Here is a 10291-nt window from a genome sequence, read left to right as displayed (position 1 = left end):
CACACCAACTAAAAGTGTGCACATACCTTAGCACAAGACACTGCTAACAAAACGACCAAGAATCTAGCGTCCCGTCGTCCCACAGTCAACCTGACAGTCCAACTCACACCTAAAAAATAAACATATAAGTTACATATTGAAACATTAAACAAAACAATAAATTAAATACCCGCAAAAAATTCGTGCCAAACGATAAATTACTTTCATAAACATGCCTATAATATAGATATATATCTGCAAATTACCCATGCAAAACATGCCATAACAGTATATATAACAGCGTCACAATGCTATTAATATATTGATCTTAAATTATGCATACCACTACCACTGAACTCTTTGTTCTTTACAACTAATTAGGAGAATTTACATCTTGACCTCTGCATTCCCATTACACCTACATCCTGCACAACATTGTGCAAAACCTCTGCCGTCATCACGCCCAACAAAACATCGACCAAACACGTGTTACACAAAAAAAAATTCTAAGAAAAATACACCACAACAAACCTTACCTCACAAAATCACCAAACTAGAAACATTTCGCTTAACAAACTCTACTCCATAAATTGTTATTTCTTTCTATCAAATCACCAAATCGGACACAAACCTGTACACAATGGATCCGCACCCCACGCAAACCAGTCAAGGACGCAACTCCGGCCTCACCGGACCCACCATAACATGTTTATATATGCTGCCGTATGCAAATTAAGATTCAGACATCCCTATTACGGACGTGGTAGAAAGCAACACGCCAATTTGATCGTTGATTGGCGGAGAATCGCAGACTGGTTTCTGATTGGTTATACAAGTTGTCTGGTAGGATCCCCCAGACACGTATAAATATCTTCAGCACGATAATTTTCATATCCAAACGATTCAGAAGCTTGAGAAGTATTGACCGTCCATAATCTGTTCATTACATATTCGTACCATGTCTGCCTGTGAAATTTCTGTCACGAAGAAAGAACGACAATGCACATCCGGGACCTCTTCCCGCCTTTGGCTGTGGTCTCGCACCGGAGTTTCTTTTACGATTTTTATATCCGGCACACAGCGCACACAAGGGATACAATTCCGCCCACAAAAGTACGCCGGAAAATCCAATTATACCAGTGAACAAAGGTTTCCAGCCAACTTCCCATAGATTTTAGATATAAACTTCTAGTTTAATAATGATGCACATTTTACTGGAACACAACATGAAATTTTGAGGTAGTCCTTCCAAATGCGCCCCGGCCAGCTTTTTTTAAAAGCTTTCTTGTTTCAACACACGTCATGCAATGTACCTCATTCTTACTCTTTGTTTGCACTCGTACTACATCCGTATTCTGCTAATAATCTGCGTTTAGCAGGTTAAGCAGTATTGAAGATTATGATAATTATCTATGAGACCTATGAATAGACAGATATGTGTAATTAACCAATTTAGTTATTAGATTGGTACATAGACCACTAAAATACATATAGATGTATAGATAGGTGGACAGACGAACAGATTAGATTCTTATTGATAATATCATTAATTATGTAACGATGACAGATTTAACAGTGCTTACAGATGCCTGGTTGGTGATCTTTATATTCTTGGAATGCTGTACTCGCAGGCTCAGCGGACAACCCGCTGTCGCTCTCACCGCTGTCGCTCTCAGCGCTGTCGCTCTCACCGCTGTCGCTCTCACCGCTGTCAGTGCTTTGTAGAGTAAAGCTAACGACAAAACAAACTTGTTCAATGTTCAAAGTATGTGTGAGGGAGTGACTTTGGCAACAGATTGCAAAGTGCATTTAGAGCAACACCCTAAGTGACAAAAAACTTTCTTCACCAATTCGCTGAAGTCCATTACAAGCCAACCCCTTTATAGATATTTATTCCTACCTACGGAATTGTAAGTTATTTCTTTAACGGATTCGTTCAATGCAAGGTCATTCGACCACATCTTAGCCTAAGAACTATCCTCCGAGAACAATCCTTTCGCTTCCTAACCACGGCTAACCACATCTAGGTATGACCTACGTTGATGAATGGTAGAAATTATTTTGTACGAGATAGCGGTGAAAACTGTAAAAAGTTGGTCGAGGAAAGTAGCTTTTGCTTGAACATTAGTTATTTGCAGCGGCGCCCAGTTCGACATGTCTACTCACCACTGTGTGTCTCCGGTCATCACAGGACTGACATTTTGCAACGGCAAGGCATCGCAGTATTCCTGGATAAACAGATTGCACCTCATAAAGAATTGTATTCATAAATTGCGATATAATTACATAATAATTGCAAACGAGCATTATTATGCAATCAAGAATTAATATTAGATTGGTTTAACGAAAATTTAAGCATTTAGATATTTGGTTTTGCAGTCATGATAACCTTAGAAGTAGATAAATTTTCAAAAAATGGAAATTCGTTAGTGCACCTTATACATCGCTTGCACATCTGCAGCCAGGTCCAGTTTGTCCATGTTCTGCAGTTTTTCCTCCAGCTGCGGCAGGTAGTGGAGCGGTCCGTGGGGGGTCTTGGTGCGCCACGCCTTCAGCATCTGGAACGCCCGCTGGGTGTCATTTCTACCTCTAATGTTGCCCAGCACGGCCCTGTTCAGCCCCAGCTCCTGTCCCAGCCGGGCCAACAGCTGCCAGTCCTTACCAACAGCCCTGCTGACCTGGTACAGCCGGTTGTCTGGACGGAAAGGATGTCAATTTTGTACGAATGAACAAGTCAGCTTAAAGCACATCCACGAGGTGAACAAGGTTTTTTTTTCAAAATGGGACCCAAGAGCATCGGTGATGAAGATATGGCTAAGGAACCATTAGATCAAATGAATTATGTCTTTATTTATTGTTAAAAATATAACATGTAGGGTCTAGAACTAACTTGTCTTACATGCAACTACCTATAAAACCACACAAAGTTCCTTTATTACTTTAAATATACCTGTCGAACTTACCGATGAAGTATTTGCCAATGACCCCCTCCAACGGTTTGTTGGCAGGAAAGTCGACGGGTCGTTTCCAGTTTCCTTCAGACATTCTCAACAAGTCTCCCGGCACGTGACGCCTCACAGCCTCTATAGTGAGCGACTTTGTTGTTTCTCCGCTTCCAACACTGTTACTGAAGTACAAGGCAGGAAACTCGTCCCAACAGGCCTCCATCACCTTCGCTACCGTCTGAGCCTGGCGCCACGCCTTCTCCGGCTCTCCCCGGATCCGGATTTCTTCTCTTGTAGGGAAATGGCGATACATGACGTCTTCTGAGTTCTCTCCAACATGAACGACAACTGTGTCCTTGGTGAGGAGACGGCGTGTGGTCTGCTCCATGGACAGGATACGGGAGACCATGGTTTCCGGTAGACCCAGAGGAGGCTCTTGGCTGTACTCTATAGTAACAGAGATCTCCTCTCCGCCTGATGGCACAACCTCTGGCCAGTAGCGCGCCACCTCGTCAGGCTGGGCGGCAGGAAGCTCTGTTGGAAAGATCACCGACCCTGAGTAACACAGGCCGAAGTGCTTCATCAGGGGAAGGAGACTGTTGAAGGTGGCAATGTTGTCTCCAAGCAAGTTTTTCATAAAACTGTCGCTTGCCCTGCCCGTCTTCAAGAAGGACGTCCTGTCTTCTGCAAACTGCGCTCTGGTATGCTCAGGTAGAGACTCAGCTATGAAGTCTAGATATGCCGGTAGGTCATGCCTGAAGATCTGCTTGAAGAGTGTGAGGATAATGGTTGGGTCCGGGAAAACCAGATCTTCCATCCCCCTGATGTGGTTGTAGAACAGGATCTGTCCGGTCACGTGTAGATAGCTGAGCGCGTTCAGGACGTCTGACTCCTTCATCCCTGCAGCTGCTCCGACGTCCTGACAATCCCTGACATGAAGGTACGGCCGTCCTGAAGTCTTGATGTTTTCTGACAGTTTCGTCCAGGAAGTCGGCAGCTCTTGGCGGGCAGCAGGGAACAATCGCTCGTCCTTCACCATTTCTGCCATCTTGTTGCACAGAGCTTCAATACCATAGAACGTCTTGCTGCTGACCGGGATAACCTGTACGTTTAACAGACCTTTTGGCCGTCCGTCAATTAACTTCTCCAGTGACTCTTTCTTGGCCAAGATGTCGTCTCTTGTGAGACCGTAGAAGGGTTCGGTCAGGTCTAATTTGCCGTCCGCTGTACCCACCGCCTTCTGACAGAGTTGTATCTCTTCTTTCAGCTTGGTTTGTATTTTACTCTCAGCGGCCTGGATGTCTCTCTGGATGGAGGAACAAGCTGCTGCTATCATCTCCTTGGCCTTGTCTGGCGGGAACAGGTCGACTTTGGTTCCTACAACGAGGATAGCCGGGTTGAACACGTGGGAAGTCACGGATGTTAGCCACGCTCCCACTCGTTTCTGGAACTCTTCTGACTTGTATCCTGGCAGGTCTACATTGAGGATGTGCAGGGCCTGACGTGTCAGGAAGAACCGGTGCGTGTAGTGGTAGATCTGGTGACCTCCGAAGTCGTACATCTCGTACTTGACGTTATTCTTGTTGTCATCGTAAGTGATGACGTCAACACCGATGGTTCTGTTAGTTTCAATCTCCATGTGACCTTGACCCTTCATTATACAGTTGAGCAGACTGGTCTTCCCTGCCTCCGTCTGTCCCAGAATCACACACTTGACTTCAAAGGGTGTTGTGACGCCATCCGTAGGCGTACCGGATCCGGAATTGCGTAGATGTTTCTGCATGGTTACTTGTAAAAGTAAAAATGGACACATACATGTACATGTAAAGTATTATAAGTACAGAAGACAATACATTAATCGTAGTACATTAATTGTAGTACATAAATTGGCCATGACTTATGGACAGTTTAAAATCTCCCTTTTCTGACCTGCTTTAAGATAAGGATAATCTGTTCTCTAGATGTAAGCAGAGAAGAAGTAACAGGAATTTGAGGTGTAACAGGTGAGACAAAATGTACGCGGAAATCAAATTACTGTTCGCGTTAAATTTCGTAATTAAGTACAAACTGGAGATTTTCCGTCATAAGAAAAACGAATATCCTTGTGAACCTCTGGTGAATAGAAATGATCAAACACCTAATTCTTTTACTTAATGTGCGAAGCTAAGTTTAGACATCGACTTTAAAATTACACATTAAAACTCCAATTGGAGACCTTATGATATAACTGTGTCTACATTGACGAAAAAGGTTACATAAACTATGATTACTGTTACTGTAGACAGCACACTATTGGCTGTGAGTATATGGGCAGTATGAAATAAACCATTTAACCCATTTTAAGATGATCCGTCCTGTATGAAAGCAGAAAAGAAGTATTGGTAATGTGTAACAAGCGACAAAGAAATGTACGCGGAGATAACATGCTGTAAACAAATGTATCAATCAAGTATCAAAGAGGATTACCCAACGTAAATTATCCCAGCCTTTAAAGTATCCTTGTAAAACAGCCAAGTGTGCGATTCTCTGGTGACTTGTGAGTATATATATAGGATGAATAGAAATACGGATTTTAGAGAAGCCACGACCGAAAACTATGACAATATGGAGCCAGAAAATCTGAAAATTTTAAACATGGGAAGTATTGATGTTTTGGCAACGAAATAGTCATAGCTACGACTACCTTGACTTTCTTGTGCAAAATGTTCCCTCTGTGCCGTTTGTTGACCAGGTTGTGTCGCCAGCTGTTCCCCGATGCCGTAGAGCCGCTCCCCGTGCCGCTCCCGTTCCTCCATCTCCTCCGCCAGGAAGTCCTGTCCTTCCTCCCGCAGGACTCGCACTAACCAGTCGTACGGCTCCTGTCGCATCCTGTCCTGCAGCATCTCTACCAACCGCTCCCCCCTGCTTACTGGTGTCGGCTTCTCCTGGGGGAGGGAACATCGGCAGGGTGGTGTGAGCTCACAGTAACAACTATTGCGTAACTTTATCCTTTATCTCTACTTGTTAGATTTTAATCAATGAATAAAAAGCACGAACTAGGTAGGCTTATACATATATGTTAACATACAGGTACACAATTATACTACTCATCCTCAAGTATATAGTCAAAGTCATCATTGCTAATCAACACGCACGGGGCGCAATTTTATACAAGATCCCACCTTCATGTACTGCTTATTCTGTAGCACGTTTTTCCAGGATACTAGTATGAATGAATACTGCGTATGTTGGTACTAGCTTAGAATATGGTAAATATCTGTCTATTCCAATCTTAGCACATGTACCAAGTGTTTAAAAGTATAGAAGTACTTGGCTCTAACTTGTGTTGGAGCGCAGTTTTCAGATCTACAATAAGCGACACCTGGCAGCTCTGATGAAAAAGTACAGTCAATATTTTTTGCAATTTTTGACGTCGTTTCTTATGGCAAGAAGTTGAAACACTTTCACTTTCACAGTAACACTTTAAAGGGGTGTGATTACTGACTGTCACTCATCATTCAATGACGATATCTTTAATTTCAAGCCATATACTTTACAGACTTATTAATGCAAATGACTATTAGGTCTACCGACGAACAACAGCACATAACTCTGGAGGTATAATGAAACCTCATATTGACTTTTTTTTAGTTCACGCCGTTTTGTTTTAGAAACTTATCGCAATCTTATTGTAAAAACATATTGTAAAGTCTGTGGTGTTGTGTAACGCATCTACAGTTTCGTATATATTATATTTTCGTATATATTATATTGTTGTAACTATTACTGTAAATGCAGAAATGTTCACGGTGGATTAATGTTCGCGGTTTTCGCGGTGACCACTTTACCGTGAAATTAAAACAACCGCGAACATTTTTCTATTATGATATTAGATTGCAGTTTATGATGTTACCGCGAACTTAAATCCACCGCGAAAAGTCCCTTTTCCCGCTACCGCGAAATTAAATCCCCGCGAACTTAAATGCATTTAAAGTATATTTTGTTAAATACAGATCAAGGCAGAAGTATCTAAAGCCTATAAAACTGTATTAATGTAAAGTACATGTAGCAGTGCTGCTGTTATCCAGACAATTGCCGCTTCCACCCTGTACCTTACCTGGATATCCCGGACCTCAGCCGGACTCAGCTGGTTCTCCTGTTCCAGCCGTGTGAGAACAGCTGGGAGGTTCATGTTGTCAGCCAGGAACGCACGAGTGCTGAACAAGGCCCACCAGCACGGGGGCCTCAGTTCACCTGTGGAGATGGGAAGACAAACAGCAAGGGTCAGTCATACCTGGTTCGGACTTTGTAAGGACATCATATTAGTTGATGAAGTGTCTAGATAACTCACTAATGCAAAGAAATGCATTCACGACAATACTAAATTTCTGTAAACGAAACAACCGTAGCAAAACTAGAACCGTCCAAATATACAAGCAAATAAGAACCTACCCAGCAGGTTTATTCCACGCATAGTGATATCAGATGAAAATTATTAGAATATACGACAGACTTGACGACATTGTACGGTTGTTTCTACAGTCTGCCGATTACATTATGTACCAGCTATGTTATGTCCATCCTCACCTGTTTGTCTGCAGAGCGCGTCACACACATCATAGGCGATGCCTTCCATCCCACTGACACCGGTACCCCTGCCGGGCATCGTCTCCTCAACCCTGTCCCGCTGGACCCGCCTGGCCGGCGCCTCCAGGGTTGGGTACTGCCGGCTGACTAACGTGCCGAACTCACGGAAGTCATCCTTGTTCTGCTCCAGCCAAATGACGTATCGAGGCTTTGTGTTCCTCACGGCAGTTTCCAGTCCGACCGTGAGCAAGGACTGGTCGCAGCAGGTGTCTGCTGATCACGGGCACGACAAGTTTCACGCTGCCGAGGGTCAGTGTGGACGTGAGCTGTGCGCGGCTGACGTCACCAGGAGTGCCTGTGACCTGCTGACAGGAGATGGCTGTCTGGGTTAGATCGTAACTCCCGCCCAGACCCATTAGCAGCTTCTCCACCAGCCTCCTGACGAACTCCCCATCATCTGCTGCGTGCAGGAGGACAACACGTGGACCTGGTAGGACCAACGGGTTCACAATGTAAATATATTTGTTTATTTGATTGTGTTCCAAAGTTTGAATCTTTTTGGTCATTTCATTGATTATGGTGTTGATTATTATTACTTAGAAATCATGATATGCAACAGTAACAAACCTCAAAGCACTCGGTAAACTGGAACAAAGGTGAGGTTTGGAGTGAAAGTGAAAGTATTGTACAACACAGCGGCTTATCATGAGTCAAAATAAGTACGAATACTAAACTAAGATAGACCGGATCTTTAGGAGTAAGTAACATATCTTATAAAGTTACATTAGCATATCTGCACATAACAGTGACCTTTGAGTGAATATGAAGAAAGTGACCCACCTGTTTCCATGGTGATTAACAAATGACGTCAGATTAGTTGTGACGTTCGATCAGTAAGGTCAGAGTCCCTGCATGCTGGGCTGGACAGAAGACATCCCAGACTGGTGTGTTATACTGGGGAGGCAATCGGTACGTTATGTAGGTGATATCTACCGTTAGAATGGAGTCATGATGTAGCTAGTCACGTTTTGCGTGCTAAGAAATCGTAGACACTTTGTTTAAATCCCGGTGTCAGAGGGTGAACTGCACTGATTGAAGAAACTCAGCATATATCATGCCGTCGAGTAGCCACCAAAACACGCACTAGTACACACAATCTGTAACCTGCTAGTAAGTGCTACCAAGGTCCAAGCGGAACAGTACTTTGGACCTGTGGACCTTGGAACAGGCGAGTCATCTTGTGACCTACACAAACGTACCGCCAGACTCAGTGCCCCAAACGGCGATACTCAAAAATGTTGTTGCACCCCTGCGAATCTCCTCCTAAACGGCGTAAATACAGTTACAAAAACTACGCATCGTGACTTTGGTGGAATCCAACCTTCTTAACGTCGACGTACTCCTTTATTGAAAGATTTACTTTGATTGTTAGGGCTCTGATATATATGAGGCACAACTGTCTAGGTACAAAAATAAATTAGCTTTGTTACATATACCTTGCAATGTCTTTATCATAAGACGACATTTCGGTCACGTTGTTGACTTCCTTTAAAGCCATTCACAGACGATCTTACCATTTCTGTTTACCCGTAGCCTTCAATACCGCCAGGATCACCCGACTAACCAGTTAGTAAGTTGGGTTACAGAGGAATGGCCAACCAACTGACTATTACAACTGACTGACCGCTGTAACAAGAAGAGCAATGATTTGAGCCGCCTAGACGTTTGACTCAGTCTAAATTAATTACTGTAGAAGTTAATGTACCTACGGTATAGCAGATATAAAACTACGGTTACCTGGTCTGCTCGGCACCTTGAGGAAAATGTCCGCCCGTTCGATGTTCTAAAGACCACGGGAGGGGGTAGGTGGGAGAGGAACAATAGCCTGCAACCTTGTAATAGTCTAGTCATAACAACAACGTAAAGTCATGTTATACATTTTATATTATGTAGTACAGCAGTTTCTCTACTTCCTTCTCGAAGAAAAGTTTTAGTAAGAAAAGCCTTTTGCTAAGTTTACCCCTGACTTGGTTCGTCCAGGATTAAACATTAACCACGTTGATCATACGATCATTGCTTGCAGTATTAAAGCGAACTGCAAGAGAGCGTTATTACACGGCCAGCCTTCCTGGTACACTTCCTGGTGACGCAGATCTATTTTGGGCACGAAACCAACCCCAGCCAATCACAGCACACCGTTAACATAGAAGCGTTACTTGGCTGTTGGATGTTGAAGTTTGTAACTGTCATTGAACACAAGCAAACTGCTTACCTGGAATTATCGATTGAATGTTAAATATCCATTCACAAAAAATCAAAGGAAAGATGGACGACAGTTCCTGCAAGTCTCTCATGTTTTTAGACAGCGTCTTAAATTTATTTATTGTCAATCTTAACCTAACGTTGTTTTGGTCGCGGCTGTTTAAAGCCCGTTACACAGAAAGACACACCTCTGTAAAGCGAACTTGGTTCGTCCCTGTGCACGCCGTTGGTAAACACCTGTCGCGCCGTCAGCGGTCCCACCTTTGTTCTGTGACTACACCTGGTGGTGACCTCGGGGTCAACCTGCCAGACTGGCGTTTTATTGGTTCGCTTACCTGGCGCGAAAAACACGTCTGTTTGAAAAATGTCCTTGCTGTAATTTCACTGGCAGGCATGAATGCTATTTTGAGTCTAGTACTGACTGACTGACTTTATTCAGATCCACAATTAGCTTAAGAATATACAAGTACATTTCCTTATCAACAAACATAACAGAAAAAAACATGACACTTAGGAACACATACAATCTATACAGTCTA

The 10291-nt window shown here is 43.4% G+C and overlaps 1 protein-coding gene across 1 annotated transcript in view; it reads right to left on the bottom strand.

The window, feature by feature from the left end:
* The window catches only part of LOC118411847, a 21977-nt gene extending 13498 nt beyond the window's left edge, over positions 1–8479 (bottom strand). The window contains exons 1-9 of the mRNA XM_035814335.1: positions 8331–8479; positions 7745–7977; positions 7491–7671; positions 7021–7157; positions 5608–5848; positions 2943–4712; positions 2415–2674; positions 2146–2207; positions 1605–1711 (exon numbers count right to left, since the gene is read on the bottom strand). Of these exons, the coding sequence (XP_035670228.1) occupies positions 1605–1711; positions 2146–2207; positions 2415–2674; positions 2943–4712; positions 5608–5848; positions 7021–7157; positions 7491–7671; positions 7745–7977; positions 8331–8340 (3001 nt within the window). The 5' untranslated portion in view covers positions 8341–8479. The remainder of the gene's footprint in view (positions 1–1604; positions 1712–2145; positions 2208–2414; positions 2675–2942; positions 4713–5607; positions 5849–7020; positions 7158–7490; positions 7672–7744; positions 7978–8330) is intronic.
* Between the last annotated feature and the right edge of the window lie 1812 nt (positions 8480–10291).

This window comes from Branchiostoma floridae, chromosome 3, assembly GCF_000003815.2.
Source record: "Branchiostoma floridae strain S238N-H82 chromosome 3, Bfl_VNyyK, whole genome shotgun sequence".
NCBI lineage: Eukaryota > Metazoa > Chordata > Leptocardii > Amphioxiformes > Branchiostomatidae > Branchiostoma > Branchiostoma floridae.
Note: the sequence above shows the minus strand (reverse complement) of the source record. Positions and strands in the feature narration are given on the sequence as shown.